At 36.6% G+C, this 23,508-nt stretch overlaps 1 protein-coding gene across 1 annotated transcript in view; it reads right to left on the reverse strand.

Moving 5' to 3' along the window:
* COL21A1 (collagen type XXI alpha 1 chain) overlaps positions 1–23,508 on the reverse strand; it is a 115,104-nt gene that overhangs the window by 30,299 nt on the left and 61,297 nt on the right. Inside the window, exons 13-17 of the mRNA XM_069805984.1 lie at positions 23,138–23,191; positions 22,218–22,271; positions 20,544–20,597; positions 20,412–20,465; positions 15,963–16,016 (exon numbers count right to left, since the gene is read on the reverse strand). Of these exons, the coding sequence (XP_069662085.1) occupies positions 15,963–16,016; positions 20,412–20,465; positions 20,544–20,597; positions 22,218–22,271; positions 23,138–23,191 (270 nt within the window). The remainder of the gene's footprint in view (positions 1–15,962; positions 16,017–20,411; positions 20,466–20,543; positions 20,598–22,217; positions 22,272–23,137; positions 23,192–23,508) is intronic.

Raw genomic sequence — 23,508 nt, forward strand, 5'->3', positions numbered from 1 at the left:
TATTTTACTCCTAAAATGAGTATTTATTAGCCTATTGTATTCTTTATTTTCTGCTACTGTCTTTTAATATTCCCCATCTCTTCAGTGCCTGGTAGGACTTTATTCTTCAGTACTGACTGATAGCCCTAGTATGGAAAGTAGAAGTTTCTAGACTACAGGTAACATATCCATTATCATAAAATTCTGTCTCTGGAAGATGCAAAATTATAGAATATTTCCAAAAGCTTCTCTGTTATGAGCGAACTCTTTTGCAGTCAATTCCCCCAAAAGATGGTGACAATAGTAGTATCATTATCTTATTATTATCTTATTTTCTTAGGGTATACAAAACTGTACTCCTTCAACATACTGCTTTAAACAGGCTCCTCACTGAATACAGAACACCTGGACTTATTTTGTAATGTGTCAAATATTTGATAAATATTATCTAGGACAAATCACTATGGAACAGTTTTTCAAACTACCCATTCTTCTTTCAACATCAAGACAAAAATACCTGAAATAATATCATTTTTCTCTATTAAAAATGAACAAGATTTTTAAAGTTATGATAAAACAATACTTCCTGTTTAAACAGTGAGACCTTCTGAAAAAATGAAGAAGCAGTAAAATGTAAGGTAAACACAGACCCTTTATTTCAGAGGTCATTATTAGGACGAAAAAAATCTACCAGCTTCTCTATTACTACTGTTGAATATTGGTAGATATTATGGTTTATTTTACGGCTTAAGATAGTATCTGCTTTCATATTTTGTTTTTTCATGAGGATGGTCAGTGAGGTTATTTTGCCATGACTCTAACTTGTTTAAATTATATTAATTTTAAAAAATGGATCCACTGAGTAACATTGAGAAACTTTTGTTAACAGATGGTCACATTCTGGGCTGTTGCCCATTTACAGAACAAAAATTCAAACTGTATGCCTAATGATCATTCATAATTCAGGCAGTGGCACAAGCCTCACAAAAGACTCCCAGCAAGTCACTGATAAACTGTAATCAGAGTTTCAGTCTTAAAAAGTCTATAGGCTTTTTAAGAAGATTGCTAGAATGGTGTTAATTTTGACCCTACTCTTTCTTCAACAGGGTAACTGTTAATCAGGGTCAGCTGAAGGATCACATTTAAAACAGATAAAAGTCGTAACTATTGATAAAAAGATGTTTTTTCTAGTGTTTTCTAGAGTTCTCTGAATTATGTTTCAATCAAATGGCTCCTTCTATTCTGAAAATCTGCAATTCTGATTCTGGGAAGACACTAAAGGACATTACATTAATTATAGCAATAGAACAGGATTCACAGAAGATATCTATCTACCCAGATGTTCCCATGATCCCTTTAAACACCTGAAAAATATGGCTGTTTATGTATTACTGATCCTTACTTGAAAAAGCATACTTGATGAGACATGAGAGATTTACTGGAGGTATGTAAAAAAGTACAAGTCAAGCCATAATTTGGATAAAAGTACAACAGTCAAGATACTTTTTACAAGATTACAGCAAATCCTTGATAATCCTAATAGAATGAAAGACACAAACCCAATTTGGGTAATGGATAAAACTTTCTACTGGGGAAAGCAGCAAAATATATGTAAAAGAAATTCAATGAAGCTGCATCTGCTACTACTGAGTAGCTGGAATTGATGACAAAGAAAAATGGGCTAAATACAAAGAAGCATTCCCACAGACATAATAAGAATCCACCGGACTAGCATAGCAGCTTTAAATTAAACGCAGGAAAGGAAAAAGCATTACCAAGATATTTGCATTTATAAGACCAGAGTTTGCAACACTTTTTTTGGCAAATCAGTTATTAAAAATAAAACACACATATGTTAGATGTGGAACACAGTGACCCCTGTTGCATTGCCAACAACACAGACCTTGGAAAACTGTAATGTGAAAGCTGGAAATACTAACAGAAAATGAAAACTGTGTATAACCTGACCCAGGCTGAATCTGGTGTCACTGTTTCTTGTAAATACCCTTCAAAATAATATGAATATCAGACTTGTCAAATCTTTGTGGATCCAAAGGTGGCCAGATAAAGCCGAGCTCCCAGCCCTGCAGGTGACACCGTGATGCCCTCCCTCTGCCTGCCATGCCAGGCACCACCCTTACAGACTGTGCAAACCAACATCCAATCTGTCTAAAAAGTTTACACTGACTTCTAACAGCTGATAAACTGACCTATGTTTGATACTTACATGTAAACACACTGATGTTCAAGCAGTTACATGCCTTTAAAATGTTTTAAAATTTCCCCACTACTTAAATTATGGAGAAAAGTCCATGGTGGGTCACACAATTTGAGCACCTTGCACACATAAGAGAGGGCAGGCTGAGGACGGTGGAGCCTCCTCGAAGGGCACTGACTGCTGCTTTGTTCCTTGCACCCAATATGCCCGGCTGTCTGACACTACAAGAATCACAGTTCTGTTCACACAGGTCACTGATGCAGAAGAATGCAACTTTCAGCCATTCCCTTTTCCTGTAGTAAGGAGCCACTCAGTTAAATTAGGAGCCAGTAGGTTTAACAACAAATCATACATTTTTTCCATATGGTGCATAAAGTGAAATTTGTCACAGGATGTAGCAAATGAAAACAGTAAAACTGTGTTCCAAAAAGGACTGTAAAATTACTAGAAAATGGGTCCACTGCTGGCTATTAAGTAGGATGGGCCAGCATGCATTTTTGGCTTCGGAAGTCCCAAATGCTCCGACAGACAGAATCTGGCAGTAAATAACAGGTGAAAAAAAAATAATTTTCTACATATTCCTATCCATTGTCAGAGAAAAAGTTCTGTGATAATTCCTTTAGTCTTAGTCTGCTTGGCAGCTCTTATCTGTTTAAGAAATAGCTAAGAAAAGTTGGTGCAGAGACTGGGATCAAACCCTTCCAGAGCACAAAGAAGGAAAATCACACTCACGCAGCAATCACTAAGACTAGATTTAATTACTAAAACTAATTACCAAAGCAAAAATTAATTTGCACAATAAGAGTCAACGTTTGTTTCTGTGCATTTAATATTGCGTTAATATATAGGTTTGTTAATATATAGGTGTTTAATGTTTCTGTGGTACATTTCTTTATTCTTGGTCTTAGTGGATCTAATAACCTTGATTTTGCTGGTCCTATAGTAACTTATTCTATATTGGTCCAATACGAGTAAAATGTGTCAAAATCCTTAAGTCAGTTTTTTCCAAGCTTGACCTAAGAACAGGATCCCATAAGCGCTGCATTCCTTGTGTTTCATTAGCCCAGAGTACTATCTGATTTGTGGTATATAATCTTTTTAGAACAATGGCTAAGCACAAATATACAGTATTTTTAAATTATCTATCTGAAAAAAAACCCCAACAAATGCTGGTCATAACATACATAATAATGAAGACTTACAAAACAGCAATATGTGGTACAAATGAAAAAATATGTATTTTCATCATGGGGGGGGGTCAGTTTGGGAAGGAAAGGTCTTATACTATCATGATATTTTAATCTTAGCAGAAACATTAATTAAACCTTACAAATGGCTTTAAATTCACTCTGATTAAAGAATGTTCAGGTTTTTGTTTCATTGTGGATGGGAAGACAGCCTGTACTCAGACAAAACTTTCCATAGCTTCAATTCACTGTAATTTTAATACGTAAAGATTACAAAAATTATAACACTAATTGCACCAAATTTCCCCAAATTTGCTAGCACTGTATCTACCTGAGTGCCTGAGACTTGAGTATCAACTTCTTAATTTCAGGTTTAAAGCTCTTTGTGGACAGCGACTGTCTTCACTGCTTCCTGAATAGAGGTGAACCAACTGATCTCAGTTACAAAACTATCTTTATCACCTTCTTTATAGAAGGAATATTGAGTATAAGCAATACTAACATGGTTTCTCTGTTGAAAGGATTTTTAAGGCTCACAAATATTGCAGATCTCCTTTATTTAACTTCATTATATCATTTCCTATTTCTACACTACAAAGTATGTGACAATCTGCCTTGAACAATCAGCATGACTGTAACTAAGCATACTGCACAATAATCAATGCTATTATCACGAAGGACACACGAAGAACCATAACAAGAAACTAGTTACTTTGACAGCCCAGCTACCACTTGAACACAAAAATAACAAAGAAGCCCTGCTTTAAGTTGTTTGCTTGTTTTTCTCTTCCACATTTTCTGGAAGGGTTCAGTTCAACTAACTTTAAGTAATCTAAAAAACTAAACTAAGCTATTTAAAAGAAACAGGCAACTTCAGAAGGAAATGACCCCTTCTTTGAGACAAGTATTTCATGATGGGATGAATAATCCTATACATATATTCTTTTCATATCAAAGAAGAACCATAACACAGAGATGGACTAAATATGTCTACTTGACTATATGAGGTGAAATGAAAACTGTTACCCGAGTATAGACTGTAGATTAGATGCCCAGATGCAGCACTTAGAGCCCTGAAGGACTTACAGCTGCTTTGCTTCATATCACCACCCTGACCACAGTTCTCAAGGAGGCCGTAACTCAGACCTTCTGAGGACATAGGTACAGGAAATCTTTTCTCTGGCTTGTCCCATATGTTGAAGAAGAATGCTGACTAGCAAGAAAACTGGCTACCCTGTTACTACCCTGTTGAAGTTGGATCAGAAGAAGGAAAGTCAAACATCCTTTTGGTAATCCTCTTTCTACTTGTGGTTAAGTAACTCACCACAAAAACGTTGAGAAGCACAGATCAGAACAGCAATATGTAAATGAAAACAACTGAAATAATAAATATTTATGGCTGCTACATTCTAACTGAGTGTCTTCTTCATTCATCACCTACTGCCTATGTTTGGTTTCTAAGTATTGCGATCAGCTGAGGCAAGTTTCTCTTCGGTCTCCAGAGTCACTGGAAACTCCAGCAGATATTTACCTAAGCTGTAAATCAAAACGCTAATTCCTGCTGTTCATGGTGTATTAAGAAAGGAAGATAGAAATATTTAGGGGATGTGTTAAAGGCATTCAGACATCTCTTCTTTCGATTATTGTCTAGCATGAACATTAAGAGACACAATTCATACCAAGAAGAGGGTGCTTTCCCTATAAACCTGAAACACCACATCCCTGTTTTCTATGGAGCAACATTTGAATACATCTAGGAATTTGTCCTTGAGCCATATTACTAAGATTCAAGTCATGCTTTATATTACTGCGATGTCAAAATGCAATGATATAAACCAGTGACAATCAATAATGTGTGTGCCTAAAAATGAAATATGAAATTGCGCACACAAACAGAAATTGCATTGTGAAGCATTAGCTCCTATAGCTTTGCCTGTGACTATGTGGAATTACCAATGTACGGTTTAAAAAGCTTGGTCTGAATTTCCCATTTATACACCAGGGCAAAAAAACCTACACACACTCTGCCTTTATTCACCATAAATTATAATCTTAGAGCTAAAACTTTATTGTCTGACAAATATTTAAAGATTCAAAACATTTCCATTTTGCAGCATATGTTAAAACAATGCCAAAAAATCCAGATCCATCTTGATTTTCCATAGCTTGCTTCTGAGACCTGACAAAATGAAAGATCATAGTAAGTGACTTATGTTTAGTGCACAGTGTTTAGTGACTTGCCATTTAGGACAGGCACATATTAATTACATATTCATGCATTTCACAGTCTAACATAGTCTACATACACAACACTTTCTGTGTGATTGAACACAGCTGCTGAGCAATAATCTTGAACACAGTTGCTGTGAATTATAGATGAAAGCAATGCAAAAACAACATTCTTATTTATAACCTGGTAAACTAAATAAATATGTTCTATGCCTTGTATTTTTGCATAAGATCTACTGTCTAAATGACCATTTACTGTTACTAAAAATATTTTTAATTGTATTAGTATAGATACTAGAAACTGAGGTATTTTATATCGTACCTCTGTAATATGTGTAAGACCAGAAATTAGCACTGACAAACACACAAATAATAAAGCTGGCATTGTTGCAAAATATTTAAACGCAAATATATTACTTGTAATTCCTCTGTCATTATCCACAAATGGGATGTTTACTCCACTGGTTGTCAAATATTTTCTCTTTACAAAAGAACTTTTTTTCATTTTTTGCTCTTTGTTCCCAATAAACTGCAAAAATGTTACTTCAATGATTTCAAATACTTTGTCATATCACATTTTGGTTAAAAAGTGATGTATATATGACTAAATCAGGCCAAAATCATGTGATGATACTGCCACCCAACAGGGACTGTTGGGTATTTTGGCTGTCAGAAGTTCATTCAAATTCATAAGTATTTCACTATGCATGTTTTTATTTTTCTAATCCTAGGTGTAACATTTCTGTTGAGGAATATACAAAATCCATTTTGTTAAACACATAATTTCCAATGTGTTATCTATATTACTGAAGGATTTGACAGTGTCTTGAAGTGTTCCTTGAAAACTGTGGGAGTTAAGAAGAAAACTGTAAGGCAAGAATAATGGTGAGATGTTGTTGTTTCAAGATTAATCAGTACATATGAAACATTGTTTACTGCAAGTATAAACACCACCAAATTTCCTGGCACTAAAATGGCAGACGTCAGCCCGATACACAACATACACCAGTCCAAACATTCTCTTCAAGCATCTCCTACTTCAGAAAAGCCTTTCTTGGATGTATGAAATTAGCACACAAGTTCAGCAATGCCCTAAGTATTATTATTGACATCAGGTGGAGCCAAAAGAATGCAAATGAGTCCTTTTTTAAACATCACATGTCAAAGGAAGTGAATGTTAACCACTTAAGGCATACCTATTTTATACCAGTTTTACTATGTAACGTTCACGATCTTTAGTGTTTATTGTTTTCTTACCAGGGTGAATTAACCCATTATGCCTGGAAAGTATTAGATCAGATCAAATTAGATTAAACACTTAAGCAAACACATGATTTAGTAAACTTACAGGGAAAGTAAAGAATGATAAAGGAACTTCTAAACTTTCTAACTCAGATCAGCTACTCGGAGTCAAACAGGATTCACATACACATACACACACACACACACACACTACATAGATTTAATTCTTTAATCTAATTCAATTCAGCAACCAATCACATTTTTAACTGAGATGTGGGAGTATAGAAATTTCTGATAAAGAATACAGGATCAATTTACAGCTGCGTGGATTTGTCCATTCAGGTCATCAAAAATCTCCACTTGATCAAGTCCAGTAATTTTTTCAGAATGTCTTTTTTTCAGTCCAAGCAGTAGTATGTTAGTTAATGTATGTGAAATGTATCTGTACATCATTTGCTCAAAATAACATAAACCAACTCATTGGAAATGCTTTTGAATGATAATCAGTTATAGCAAACTGACTTTTCCCCACTTAAAAAAAACCATTAAAAGTCAAATTATGTAGCTATAATGTTCAAATACTGATAAACCATCTCTACAGAAAGGCCCAGTGCAATATTAATACTAAGAAAATCTAGTTTCTGGTACTCAGAAAAAAGGCAGTGATGTTTGTAAGCATGTGCATATTGTGGTCTCTGCAACTGATGTGAAGGTCTCCAAGTCTCCTAAATGCACAAGCATTTAAATGGGCAAACATTTATATGTATTTTTGAGTAATACTACCACGAGAGGGGATATCTGATGTGTACTGTGTACATCCATACTGCCAAGCTGATTCACTGTTAGTTTCATACCAGATCTCTGGACACCATCTCAGCCAAGCTGCAAACATGACAGCTGAAGGCTGAAGCTGCAGGATGAAGTGAATATGATCATTCCCTCAGTGGGAAAAACCACAGGTGGATCAATGTGTGTCACAGCTCTTACTCTACAGACAGTATACGCTTATGCCAAAGCACTTCATCTGGGAATTAAAGGTCACTTTCTAGTACAGATAACTAGTAAGTATAATATCAAGTTTAAAGTCTCTACATGAAAATTTCCAATAAATGCCCGAAATTATTTTAATGCACAGAAGAAATTGCAGTCTTCAGAAAAGTTTGTGGGTTTGTGTATAAACAGGACTATTTCATTGGAATGACTCATTGAATACAAATAAATAAGGACTACCACTGATTTTTTGTGCTTAGAAGACAGTTATTGCACTCTTTAACAAAGCTGCACCTTCAAGTGTTTACTGCAGGATAATTCTTTCAGAACCACACTGTTTTAACAGATTTTTTAATTTATACAAGATTCACAAATTAAGAGACATTTTAACAAACGACAAGCATCTGTTTATTGCAATACAGCTCAGCAAGTCAGTAGGGAGTTTTTAAATTGGTACAACAGATTGGTCAGAGGTATTTCTATCACTATGTTCACAAAGCAGCTGCAATGGAGGAGGAATGCTGGTACGTTACTTCTATCAGGACATGAATTACTAAGAAAAGTGCTAGCGTAGCCATAAAAAGGTCACTACACCATACAAGCATAAAAACAGACTACTCTGAGTACTGTTTATAACTATTTATAGCACATGCCATTCATGTCCATAACAGGCTTACAACTACAGCTCCTTTCATATTTCCTTACATCTTTTAAGAAATTGCCTTTGTTAACATTGCATCTATAAAATAGTCTTAAAGAAATGGCAGCAAGGTATGCCATTTTCTCCACTTGATTTTCCAAAGTTATCAAATTTTAAACAATACTAACTGAAAAAAAACAAAAAATAATACTTTCCTAGTCTCTGTAAACAAAATAAAAATATAAAAGATACTCTATAATTACAGAAAATTATTATAATTAATGTAATTGCATAGTGTGTGAAGACAGAAATTTAAAAATTAGAAATCATGAGGAACAGACAGAAAGAGAGAATTAGATGGGAGAGAACTGTTAGTTTTACAACTTAGAAAAGCAGGAATTATTTTCCAAGTTGCATTAACTCAGTGGGTCCAAGTTTATTTCAGCTTTTATTGTGGCCCAAGTCCAGACTGAATTCAATGGGAATCTTTCCACTGACTTCAATACGCTTTGGCTCAGCAATTATGCTGTCATGTCTTACATCATTTTTGTCAGCTGAGAATAATAGAGTAGTTCAGACTAGTTTGCCTGAAGTTCCAGAAGTCTTTCATTACCTGTTTCTTTACAGCACCACTGTCATATTTATCTTCTTAAAAGCAATTAACTGTGCTGAAAATGTAGTATGCAATGAATTTAGTTAAAATAACTTGTCAGTCAGAATGAAGAAGATAACCTAGGTTGCAAATAAAGTCTGTTAAAAATATATACACCTAAAGTGGACCTAAAAGTTCTAATTGACAGGAAAACCTGCATTCAGTCTAAAAAAATGTGGTTGAACTCTGAGCAAGCACTAATTAAAGCAGCAGTAATTAAAGAATGATTATTGAAAGTATTGTGCTGTCAAAGCTGTCACCTCCCCCTTCCTCAAGTGGGAACAAGACTAACAACATCTGTTATAGTAGCTCCAGCAGTCAGAAAGTCATCAGCAAGATTCTGCCCTGTTTACTCCAACAATTCAGAAATTAGAAGTAGTAAAGAAACAATCACTAAAAAACTAATTCAACTAACCAAACCTACTTGTAAAGAAATAATGATGTATGGCATATGCCTACCAAAATCTTACTGCATCAGCTCTTTATGTAGAAAAAAACACCCCACCCGAATAACCATCTCACTTTTTACATAAATGTATTTACAGGTTGAAGTCCAAATTTTCAGCAAAGAAATATGGTATCCTTTTGAGACTCACACAACATCATTTGCAGAGCAAATACCAGTCCTTACTTCCCTTATGACTGCAATGCTGACACCTTTGAAAAGCAGGCCACCAGTGTTCGGAATTCAGCTACTATTGAGGCATCTCAGACTAGTGGAAAAGCATGAATATTAGATTTGAATCTAAGAATTTTGATAGACTCACAACAACCATTTTGCTGAGTCTCCTGATCACTTTTCTCTTAAAGACTGGCAGGAAACAATTTATTCTAAAGAGAGTGCTATTTTATAGCAGTGCCTAATTTCAGGCAATATAAAACTTGAATGAGTATTTAGTCTTCTATCAAACATTTTCACAAGTATTAAATCCACACAACACATGATCTTTTGAGCACTGGAAATACAACAGGATTTTTATGCTTTAATCTACTGAGAGATTAAAAGTAGAAATACAGCAATAATCAGACTAGGTGCATTAAAAAATAAACTATCACTTTCAGAAAGAAAGGTATTTTTCACAAAGCCTATTGCATAGATAGAAACAAACCTAAAAACTCTAACTGAAGTATTTCATAACTCAGTATATAAATGTAGATATAAAATATAAATGTTAAGTAAACAGCATCTTATTGACTAGAACTGGTACAAACCAACGTAACATCAACATAAAGTGCATCAAGCAAAGCATATCATGATCACTGAAAAACACATTTGTGCATATGTGTGGTTTAAATATTTCACTTCCACTTATCTCAGCCAGTGGTCATCACCTGTTTCAGTCAACACTAACACAGTGCTGCTCCTTCTCTTTGAGAAATAGGAAGATAGGACTGACAAAGTATTCACAAATGATGCTGCACTCTCAAATATGGTTGTTATCAGAAACAACTCTGCAAATACAGTGGATAAATATGACCACTAAAAGCACAAAATCTGAGCTATTTTATTAAAGTTGAATAGTAGCTTTCCTCCTAAACAGACTACCATAGCTCTTACACTCCACTGTCTATTGCAAAGGTTTTGACTGTGAATTTTAAATTTCATTCTGTAAATAGTTCGAAACAATTACCAAGTTTTCCATTATTCACAGTCCCTTCCTCTTCCACAGGTAACTGGCTAGTTTCCCTCTCATATGGTCTACTTAAGTTAACCAAGTTAAATGTACAGAAATCATGTTAAAATTAGTTTCTGATTCTGTTGTAGATTTGAAGGGGGACTTGAACACCTTAAAATTTGCACATCTCATCTAACTATATTAGATAATCTTATAACAGATGTTCCTCTTTACGCACTGTTCATTCATTTCACATTTTTCAGTCAAATATGATCGTTGTGGTGTTAATATTACTCTCCTCAGTGATTCTCATGATAATATACACATGGCTAGAGGCATAAAAGGGTGCAACTAAAGTGAATGAAAATTCTGTTGCAGCAGGTAAATATAGGCAAAATATAATTTTTCAGAATTTCCTCCATTCTCAAGATATTTGCTCATCTATATATGTCAGTTTATGAAATGACAGTCAGTGATATGTGTAAAGCTGTACTGAAAAAGAATAAAGTTCATTAGAATCAGCTACATTTACATTTTAATAAATAAATATCATTATTTCCTATATTATTATTATGATTGGCTGCCAGGCATTTGTTCCAACAATAGGATCTCTAAGGAACATTGTCAGTAAATACAGTTGCTAGTAGTTCTGTTTTGTGTCTGCTTTTTTCATAGTTTTTTTCCTATGCAAAGAAAGACAAAGGAGGCAACACTGAACACAAGATTACTTAACAAGCCATCTTGCCTCAAGGTGTTGCACTCTAAGGGTTCCACTAAAGCCAATTTTTTCTTAGAGAAGAGATCCGGAAAACTGTATAATAAGGGAATATTACATTGCACACAGAATTTAAAAAGACCAAAAAATATTTTGTTCTGCATACTACCCATATAACTAAGCCAGGAATATTCTTTCCTTGGTTCCTGTTTCTAGTAATCTCAGCATGGCTATAGATGCAGTAGAATTACATTAACTTTACGTTTGCTTTCCAAATATACAGGCTACCTGACTATACCAGTTTCTATGTTGTATTTTGAAGATTTCTGCTTTATGAAGAAAAATACAGCAACTTCAATTGGATATTTTTATATCCTTAGTGTATCTTGAACACGTTTCAGAAAGAATTCTTCTACCATACCCTAGCATAAAACACACATTTTTCAGAGAATGCATTGATCTAGATCTAGCATTCATAATGCAGTTATAAAAGATCAATCAACAAACCGGGAGTATAGGTATAACAGTGGGAGTCAGGTCAGAAGCTGAAAGGCATGCTATGCTGCTATCGCTGGCACAAACGAGGCCACATCTAAGGTCTTGTGATGTGACCTAAATATTAAGGGCAAACTCTACCATTTTAAGTGTTTGCAGCTGTATTTCTGAAAAATATGATTTCTGGAGAGTAAACATGAGCATTTGCAAATGTTCAGACATATTACTTGTGGCAGGACAGCATATGCTAGGCCTAGAAGAGTGCCATAAATGTCCTGCCAGCTTCACCCACAAGCACTCACTTCAGAGTTCCCATCTGCATGATTGTAAACACAAGGAGAAGCCTAACAAAGCTTCCACTGAAACCAAACTCTGACAAAAATCTACCTATGTTAAAAAGAACAAGGCTGAAATTAAGCTCAAATAATTTTTGATTTATTCTATCCTTTAGACAGTTGGCCCCTCAAAAAAACGTATTTATCAAAACAGCCTGTCATCAGTAAGATAGATGACTAGCCATTAAACTACTCAAGTGACAGCATGGCCTATTTTTGTCATCAGTAAAATGAGCCTGATTACTAGCTTTACTAAATGCTATATAAATTATTCTGACCATATTGTCAAATGTTGTTCTCACACAGAGTGAGTAGGATTGGGATGGCCTGGCTAACTTAAGTTCCAAATAGTACTACTGAGGGACAACCCCACATCACTTGGAATTATTCACTTAGCTTTACAACCTACTTTCTCCTGTTCATAACTTTGGGATTAATAAGAGTAATAATATATCAGAAAGTATGTTGTACAGAAAATAACCACACCTCGCAGAGGCTGGAGTCAATGGGATTTCATCTCAACTGTGCTCTCCATCCTAGGCAGTTGCCTCTTAGATGTTATCTCAAGATGCATCCATTTTGCGACCATGCTCTTTTTATTTGCTAAAGCAACAGGGATCATAAGATGGCTATTTTTAAAAAGATCAACTGTATTGGGTTCGCATGGCAAGGTTTTGGTAGCAGGGGGGCTACAGGGGTGGCTTCTGTAAGAAGCTGCTAGAAGCTTCCCATACGTCCAACAGAGCCAATGCCAGCTGGCTCCAAGTCAGACCTGCTGCTGGCCAAGGCCAAGCTCATCAGCGATGGTGGTAGCACCTCAGGGATAACAGATTTAAGAAGGGGAAAAACTGCTGCGCAACAGCAATTACAGCCAGAGACAGGAGTGAGAATATGTGAGAGGAACAACCCTGCAGACCCCCAGGTCAGTGAAGGAGGGGGAGGAGGTGCTCCAGGCGCCAGAGCAGAGATTCCCCTGCAGACCATGGGGAAGACCATGGTGAGGCAGGCTGTCCCCCTGCAGCCCAGGGAGGTCCACAGTAGAGCAGATCTCCACCTGTAGCCTGGGGAGGAGCCCATGCCAGAGCTGGTGGATGCCCCCAAAGAAGGCTGTGACTTCATGGGAAAGCCCGCACTGGAGCAGCCTGTGACTGAAGAACTGCAACCTGTGGAAGGGACCCACGCTGGAGCAGTTCATGAAGAACTGCAGCCCATGGGAAGGACCCACACTGGAGAAGTTCATGGAGGACTGTTTCCTGTGGAAGGGACCCCATGTTGGAGCAGGGGGAGAGTGTGAGGAGTCCTCCCCCTGAGGAGGAAGGAGCAGCAGAGACAACGTGTGGCGAACTGACCCCAACCCCCATTCCCCATCCCCCTGTGTCGCTGCAGAGGAGGACTTAGAGAAAATTGGGAGTTAAGTTAAGCCTGAGAAGAAGGGAAAGGTGGAGGAACAGTGTTTTTTAAGATTTGGTTTTATTTCTCATTATCCTACTCTGATTTGGTTGGTAATAAATTAAATTAATTTTCCCCAAGTCGAGTCTGTTTTGCCTGTGACAGTAATTGCTGAGTGATTCCTCCCTGTCCTTATCTCAACCCATGAGCCTTCCATTGTTATTTTCTCTCCCCTGTCCAGCTGAGGGGGGCAGGGAGCGATAGAGAGGCTTTGGTGGGCACCTGGTGTCCAGCCAGGGTCAACCCACCACATGAACTAAACAAACTAGGCCATGTCTAACACTAATGTGGCTGAATTGAAGGAACAAAGACTGAAGCAATTTCCTGGTCAGCATGTAGACTTTCTGCTCTTCAGAAGAACCTCCACGGATTATAAATGAAGCATATAGTGCAATGTGGCTTGCCCTGTTAGGATTGTGTAAATCTTCTGTAGTTGTTTATATATTGGAAGTCTTCCTCTATATAATTGTATGGTGATTTTAAAAGACTTCTCAGTGATTTTAATGTCTTAAATCTGCCACTTGATTTCTCTTTAAAGCAAAAGCATGGGACTTAAGTGATGAGTTTACATTGCTGTTTAAAATGTTATATTGTGAAGCATTTATATTAATTTTAAACCAAAATATATTTCTTTACTAGATATAGGTCACACTTAACCAAAGGTATCAGATCAGAAAGACAGCTGTTGAAGTATTAAATACTTAGTTTTCCCTAGGTCAGAAAAGCCTTCTCCTTCCTATTTTTTAGATTAATTAAAAAAAAAAATCACAACGACTAACTAACATTTTTTTTCTAAAAACAAAAAGAGACAAAACAAGGCTAGGGACAATAACAGAAGTCTTGTTATCTCAACACATTTGTTACGGTGTACTAACTAACAATATACCAAACCCTCTTCACTTGTATTTTATGGTTTTTAATTAAGATTCACTTTCAGTCTTTCTTACATCTGAAGATACCATAGATTGTAAAAGGTTAATACATCTCACAGCTATTTGGGACAGAAAAAGATGAAAAAATAAAGCCAAGTGAAGAATTAGGTGTGTTCTTCATTTAAGCCAGCCAAGTGGGAAGACAGTCTCTTGGGAATGATTGCCCAGTGTTTTGCAGTCTCCTCACAGTGTTTTATGAGGTTTTGGTGAATTTATAAAAAAATTAAATGAAAGAGCTTGAGAATTTTTCAACTGGGAGTGTTATTTCCATCTACTAGTTATCAAAACTCTCTACCAGATTTCAGTACCATATAACACATACTGCCTCTTGTTACATTCAATACCACAAATATTTCTGAATGTATAAGGCTGTATCTCCTTATCTTACAATTCAAAATGTAATTCAGAATGTAACTCATCTGGAAGGCAGTGTTCCACCAACTGAGCTCCATTTACTGCTCTTGGCCTACAGAAGAATTACTGATAGTTTGAAGACAGCTGGCTCACTCGCAGCACTCAAAGCTTTCAGCTATTTCTACAGATAACTTGGCTCCTCTGCTTCAAGTAAAGTCTGGTGGCCTCAAAGAGCCAAACAAGGAAACAAGGAGGACAAAGCCTAGCTATCGCATGTAAAGAGGAGGAAAAATGAGCTGCCCTGAGGAGTTGCCCAAACACCCGCAGAGGAACAATGTCTTTGGAAACAAGCAAAACAAAAATGCAGCAGCATGCTCCCCAGCTAAGCAAGAACAGAGATACAGATAACACAGTCAGTGTCACAAGATGTAAGGAAGTAAAAGACCAATAAAACTGGACAAAGGGGGAGGGGGGAGGTAGACTGAAAAAATAAACTTTAAAAGTGCAATTAACAAGTATATGAAAGAAAATATACTGTGTTGCAGAAATGAGAGTTAAAAATACCCAGAATTTTTCCTCATGTAAGTAACTATCAATACCTAACCATACCATCCTATAAATAGGAAAGAAGTCAATAATGAGACAACTTTCTAACATATATACAAATTGGTATATAACAGCAATACAGTTAAGAATCTTTTAAGGCATCTTTGACTTTAAAGGCTTTTTTATTTCTTTTACTAAATCCAAATTTAAAGATGAACATCAGAAAATAAAAAAGCACTTTTACAAAAAGCGACATATCAACCAATTCAAATCAACATGCATGAAACATGAAGTATAACAGCCATTAACTTAAAAAAAGAAAAAAAAATAACCAAACCAAACAAATTAATACATAAGAATACATCAGCAATTTAATCACTTACGGGCTCTCCCCGATGTCCTTCTAGGCCTGGAGATCCAGGCTGTCCAACTTCTCCCTTTAAAATAAAAAAGACTGTTAAATACAATATTAAAAAGAAAGAACTTCCTTTGCACAATAAAAATATTTATTTCAAATAGTAAATTTTTATTTTTAATATAAGTAAATTACACATGATCAAGGCTTCATCAAACAAACAACTCTTTAAAAACAGTTTCAAAGACAGTAAGAAGTGTTATCAATCTGATATTCCCTCATGCTGCATCCAACAGACAGCTGTCAAACAGTTTGCAAAAAGAGATAATTGTCTTTTGAATCAGAACAGTAACTACTGGTTGAAGAAGGGCATAAAACAGTAATATATTGCTATTGTCTACTTTTTGGAACAACCAACAGTCTGAAAACTATTTCAAAGCACTCCAGAATACAGCAGTACCAGATATGATCAAATCTTTATGCCCTTATTCAAAATATGTAAGATACCAAAAAATTCTGAAAATTTGAAGAATAATTCCAGAAATAAAAGCACATAAAACAAAGATCAGTTTATATATATATATATATATATATATATATATAAAATAACCTGGTAATAATTAACTTAAAATTACAAAACTGGACTTGAAGTAACAATGGGTAGCATCTGGGTTTCAAGCCATGCTTTATTTTGCATTCTTTCCCAGAACGAATATTTTAAGAAAACAGGAAAGCTCCAGCAGAAATTTCCTTCAAAGACAGCCTGTTTGTTACTGCTCTGAATTTGATTAGAGACCCAGAATGAAGCAATGTTTTATAGCAAGCAGATGTTGAAGTCAAGCTGACAAAATGTTTGAATGAAGAATATGACTTCTGTTAACTATGACATTATAAAATGAATAAAAACTAGTAAATATGTCATATTTTTGTACTACAATAATTAAAAAAATAGTCAAGAAAATGTCTTTCAGTTTAAATGTGCGCAGGTTCACACAACTAAGATACTGAATTATCAGTATATTGTTTACGAGCATAAAACCAGATCAAAATACTCTCCAAATTCATGCTTTATCAACATAATACTTCACTCTAATGGGCCACCAGTGACAGTTAAAATTTTGTTTTAAACAACTGCAACAATCACCTGTCCATGTTACCAAACACCAGAGAGGAAAAAATCTAATACCTGATTATTTTTTTCTATTTTCTATAGTACCAGAGAAGAAATTTCTCCACCAGCTTAGGAGAGATATCTCTGTGTGTGTGTGTATATATATATATAAAATCATAGAATCATTTAGGTTGGAAAAGACCTTCAAGATCATTGAGTCCAACCATCAACCATGTCCTGAAGTGCCTTGTCTACGTGCTAAACCATGCTTTGCATTAAACCATGTCCTGAAGTGCCTTGTCTACACGCTTTTTGAACACTTCCAGGGATGGTGATTCAACCACTTCCCTGGGCAGCCTGTTCCAATACCTGACAACCCTTTCAGTAAAGAAATTTTTCATAATATCCAGCTGACAGAAGAGACCAGCACCCACCTCACTACAACCTCCTTTCAGGTAGTTGTAGAGAGCGATAAGGTCTCCCCTCAGCCTCCTTTTCTCCAGGATAAACAAAAACAACCCCAGGTCCCTCAGCTGCTCCTCATAAGACTTGTGCTCTAGACCCTTCACCAGCTTCGTTGCCCTTCTCTGGACACGCTCCAGCACCTCCATGTCTTTCCTGTAGTGAGGGGCCCAAAACTGAACACAGTACTCAAGGTGCAGCCTCACCAGTGCCAAATACAGGGGAACAATCACTTCCCTGCTCCTGCTGGCCACACTATTTCTGATACAGATAATATATAAATAATACATATAAAATAAGGCAGGATTCATTTGAAATAAATTCATGTAGGTAACTAGGCTCCTATCACAGCCAACAGAAGTCTAGTCAAGACCAGCCACCAGGAGCTCAATTTCATTGCTTGCACATAGACATTTGTCATACTTGAGATACCCATGGCTGTCCTGTCTGGGTTCCTACTCCCACTCCAGAAAGGTACTGGCTTTCCATAGGACTTACATCATATTTGGCAGCTCCTTAGGATGCTTTGGACACTAATGCATCTCAAATGCACCAGGCGCTTTTATGTAGGCAACTAAACTGGTACCTACAAGTCTGCCTTCTTTGAGCTGAATTGCTCTCCAGGCTCCACTGGCATTACTGGTTAGAACTCCATTGACTTCAAAGGCAAAATAGGCAGCTACTAAGTCCATAGACACAAACTTAGCTGAGTATTTTAAGAATGTCTGTTAAATTGTCTTTGCCTGACATATTTCCAAGTGTCAGAGATACATGCTCTTGTAGATATGTAGTAATAATGACAATTTGTAGGCAAGTATCAATGGGATTTGAAGATCAAAATGAAATTAATGTAGGAGTATTTAAAACTAAACCAAATAACAAATAAAGAAAAAGTCCTTCAGTATCATAGAAATAATCTGCTGTTGGTTGCTGAAGTTAACCTCAGAAAAATGAGCAATAAGAAAATATTTTTTCCCATAATTCAGATTTACAACTTCTTTTACTAACATATTTTAAGGGTGTAAACTTAAGGGCAGTTAAAAAAAAGCAGTATACCAATTTGGTATAAAGTTATTCTACTACCTTTTAGCACAGTCTTATTATGCCTTCCAAAGAGGAAAAAAAAAAAAAAAAGAAAGAATGAGTTTACCTACAGTAAAAGTTAAATTTTATATATACTTTTTAAAGGCTGTTGTTTTGGAGGTGTTCTCCTAATAAATTTTTGAATTGCAGGATGATTGGTTATACACTGAAGTTGAGCAATTTTTAGACTAACAGTGCTGTAGTGTTTTATATAAGTGATAACTGCCCCCTTTAACTTCAAATTAAGACACCTGCATGTGTTTTTCCACCTGAAGTTGTCTAGAGATACGTTAGGGATCCAAGATCCCATTACAGTGAACAGGGGCTTGATTCAGTTACCTAATCACAAATGCCTGGTGCTATTTGAGGTGTTCTAGGGCAGCCAAGGCTTCCACATTGGGCTGGCAGGTACCACCTACAGGACACCTGTGTCCTTCTGAAATGGCACTTACAGGTCACCTGGGGTACCCAAAACCAGCATATAGACCTGCACATTTATGAGTGATCTCACAAGTTACAGCAGTTAACAGTCAGCAGCTGAAAGACTTTAGAGGTTCCATTTATTATATCTAAGAAGAGCCTGTCAACACACAGACATGCAGAGCCATTTCCTGCTGTAAATAAGGGTGAAAAAGTTTTCACGATGAAGACGGTCAAGGATGGAACAAGCTGCCCAGTTGTGCAGTCTCCATCCTTGCAGGTTATCAAGACCCAGCTGAGCAACCTGGTATGGATTCAGTGCTGTCCTGTTTGTGAGCAGGAGGCTGGTCCAGGAGATGCCCCAAACAAAGCCTCCTCCAGCCTGAGTGAGCCTGGGATCCTGCTGGATCGACCTTGTTGGCAGCTGCTGCCTGGAAGGGTTTAGGTCTCCCATAGGTCTTGTGTCATATCTCGCTGCTGCAGCAGATGTCACAGATATGCCATGGTATCCCTAACTGCTGTAGACAAGCATGGTCACAAAACGGAAGAAAGACCCAGATCTCGAACTACAGTAATAGGAATTTAGACACGTGCACTTAAAAGTACACTTTTATTTTTGGACACTGAAGGAACATTCATCTTGAGCGGCCCTAGATCACTTTATTATTATTAAGAAAAATACTATAGGAACAAAGTTGCTGTTGAAAAGCTTCTTTAGATCAATTCAACTGAACATTTACATTGCATATTAATAAAATTTTTTTCCTGTGAACTTAAAACTGATACTGCTAAAGTCCATCTTTTCAGAAATTAGAAGAGTGCAAACAACTGGATAAACAAAACCTCCAGCAAGCTCACAGAGTGCAATATATTACAGAAATACCAGATCCTGTAGTCTTTTTTACAGTAGAGACTTAGTCCACTTGAAAAACTGTTCTAAATTAAATATAAAGGGCATTGCACAATGAAGAGAATGCAAACATAAACATGAATCCAATACTGAAGTTTTTTTCCCCTAACTTTCACCCAGCTCCCTTCAAAAGCAATAATAATAGATTACTTCCTTCTTAACTGTACACAACAGGTATGCTCTGCAGCATATGCCTGTATATAAATTTCATTAACAGATTCAGAGTTAGAGAAATACAAACAGGATAAGGGAGACAAAATATAAACAATCTCTGGTGATCACTAACAGTCTTAATAAAAGCTTTGCCCCTGCTCACAAACCAACTGAAATCAATGAAGTTTGCCCATTGACTGTAGTCGACTTTGGCATTTCCCAGTAACACACGTTATTTTAATTGCCAGTAATTCTCCACAGAATTAACTGGGTATATTTAGACCATTAGCAACGCTATTGAAGACTTTGGCAAGATATGAATATACATTTGTACATACCTTGAAACCAGGACTTCCCGGTAATCCATCTTTCCCACTTCTGCCAGGGTCTCCCTGTGGCAACAGTTAACAGCCATCAGTAAGTGAATTAACAAGAAAAAGTTAAAGGCAAATTGTCTTCACAAAACTTACTGATCGCCCAGGCATTCCTGGAAACCCTGTATCACCTTTCTCTCCTTTTGAACCCTGAGAAATACAGCAATGAAAAGTAAGTAGTGCTCAATGTTTATGCTGCAAATTCAGTACATTTAACCTATAATTCATATATGTTATTTCTTATTTTGAAAACGTATGGAAAATCTGTTTCTTTTGTAACACAGGCAGCGGTCAACTACTAACTACCCCCTGATACAGAAACTTAAATATGTTCTAAAATGTAGACATGTGAACACAGACCCTCCTTCAAATTGCTTAGAACTCTAGTCCAGTAAATACATGAAGAAAACATAAAGACAGGTGAAAATATAACTGTTAACAGTGGATGACCAAAATACGCTCTCTGAAATGTAAATATTTACATACAAGCACACCCTGCTTTCTATAAATTACAGATTAAAACAACATCACTCTTCCAGGCCGCTATCAGTCTCACTCCACTCGTGTGGTCCTCTCCTCACTGCCCTTACTCTGGTCCCTCTCCCCCGTTTGGTTATATGTTTCATGTACATTTCTATGTATTAAAAAGCACAGACTTCTTTGCAATATAATTATTACATATACCCCACATTAAAGGCATAGACATATATGCAAAAAATACATTTATAAGCATTTTGTGCTATGTTAAAATAAACTACATTGATCCATTAACAGAAGGATGAAGAGTTCTCAAAATATCCAAATAAGCAGAGTATGAATTTACTATTACTAGACATAAGTAACTTCAGTGAAAATTTTTCTGAGTTAGGACTGCAGAATTAAATTCTCTGTGAATGCACCTATTATAAAAATATAAATTATATTGTATTGGGTGCAGGTGCCCAGGCGCTGGCAGGGGGGGCTGCAGGGCGGCCTCTGTGAGGAGAGACCAGGGCTGCCCCGAGCCGGACACAGCCGGTTCCAGCCGGTTCCAGCCCACCCACCCCAGGGCACCGCTCAGCCCCGCAGACAAGGTGGGGGTACCCCAGGGAAAATATATTTAAGAAAGGGCAAAAACATGACACAGGCAAAGGAGTGAGGAAAAAAGTGAGAGAAACAACCCTGCAGACACCAAGGTCAGTGAAGAAGGAGAGGGAGGAGGTGCTCCAGGCGCTGGAGCAGAGATTCTCCTGCAGCCTGTGGAGAAGACCATGGTGGAGCTGTGGTAGCCAAGCTGCAGCGCGTGGAGACCTCATGCAGGAGCAGGTTTATCCTGAAGGACTGCAGCCTGTGGGAAGGATGCATGCCGGAGTAGGAGAGAAGTGTGAGGAGGAAGGAGAGCAGGGAGGAACTGTTATGGACTGACCATCCCACCCTGCTCCCCATTCCCCATCCCACGAAGGAGTGAAGTTGAGCCTAGGAAAAAGCAGGGTGGGGGGAAGGCGTTCTGGTTTTTGTCTTTGTTTCCCTCTATCCAAACCTATTTTAGTTGGCAATAAATTAAATCAATTTTCCCCAAGTCGAGTCTGTTTTGCCCATGACAGTAATTGGTAGGTGATCTCCCTGTCCTTATCTGCACCCACAAGCTTTTCCATCTTATTTTCTCCCCCTGTACTGTTGAGGAAGGGAAAAAACAGAGTGGCTGGGGGGGCATCAGGCAGCCAGCCAAGGTCACCCCACCACAGATACCAATAACATTTTGCTTTATTTTACAATTATAAATTTACTTGCCTTTTTTCCATATATTCCTGGCACTCCTTGATCTCCTTTAGGACCCTTTTCTCCCTAGACAAAATGTGTGTGAATGAGTTAATTTTTAAAATAGAAGTAGTTATATACAGATATATATATACAAAGTATACATGTATAGCAGACATAAAATGAAGCAGGCAAAGAGCTCCATCTGATATAAAACAGTATGCTCAAGACAGTAAATGCAAATCTTGAATCTTCCAAGCTCTCCTAGGGGAGAAGTCCAGAATGTCCAACACGGCGCCTGAGACAATCACAGCTCACAGGCTTAATGCTTCTATTTTCAATGGAAGGCACTTTGACTTTCTGGTTGCTTCAATATAGGTAGGTACCTAAGTGAAAATTCAGCTCTTTGAAAAGTGCTGCACTCTTCTGAAGACTTTATTTGAAAAGTTTAAAACACAAATTTGGAAAAACTAAGAAGTAAATTCAGTTGAGTACTAACACAAAAGAGCAAAAAATATGGTTGATGATGTTTTCGGGAACATAAATGTGAAATAAACTCATTGGTTTAGACCAGAACTATCCTTCAAAATGCTATCACTCAAATTGAATGATTTCAAGAAAATTGTATAACTATTTTTATTTTTTTGACATGTTCTTTGTGATGAAGAAGGTTCTAAGTAGTAGTAAAATCAAAGTTCAAAGTAATTAATATAGAATCCCATAGAACAGAATAAAAATGAAAAAACACAGGTGGTTTCCATTGCTTGATATGTATGTAATGAAGTCCTATGGCATGTATCTTCCTTCAATTTCAGCATCATATCTAATTCATTTTATGTAGTTCATCAAATGAACTGATATCCTATTGTATATAAACTTATTTTTCCTTTAAATTAAACTATAGAGCAAGCTGAAACACATGAATATTGTAACAAGAAATATTTATTTTCAACCTTTGCTGCTGGCATCCCATGTAATCCAGGAAAACCCGGTAGCCCACGGTCACCCTAAAAGAGCAAACATATTTTAAATCCTTATGTCTAAAATAGTAGTAGTATATTATAATAACATTCATATTCTCAATGATAACAAATAGTGGAAAGATGTTATATATCACCATATCAACTACATAACATTAGTACGCTGACTGATGAGAGTTTGCTGATCTTCAAACAAGATTCAATACATAAAAGAAAAAAATTAAATAATCACTGATTTTTTTACAAAAAATTTTAATGTAATCTCTCAATAAAGTTTATGGAGGTTCAAAAGTAGCAATTTAGCTTTGGCAAGAGGAGAAACATCTTTGAAAAGAGCTTTGAAT

This window comes from Haliaeetus albicilla, chromosome 18, assembly GCF_947461875.1.
Source record: "Haliaeetus albicilla chromosome 18, bHalAlb1.1, whole genome shotgun sequence".
In the NCBI taxonomy this organism is placed as follows: domain Eukaryota; kingdom Metazoa; phylum Chordata; class Aves; order Accipitriformes; family Accipitridae; genus Haliaeetus; species Haliaeetus albicilla.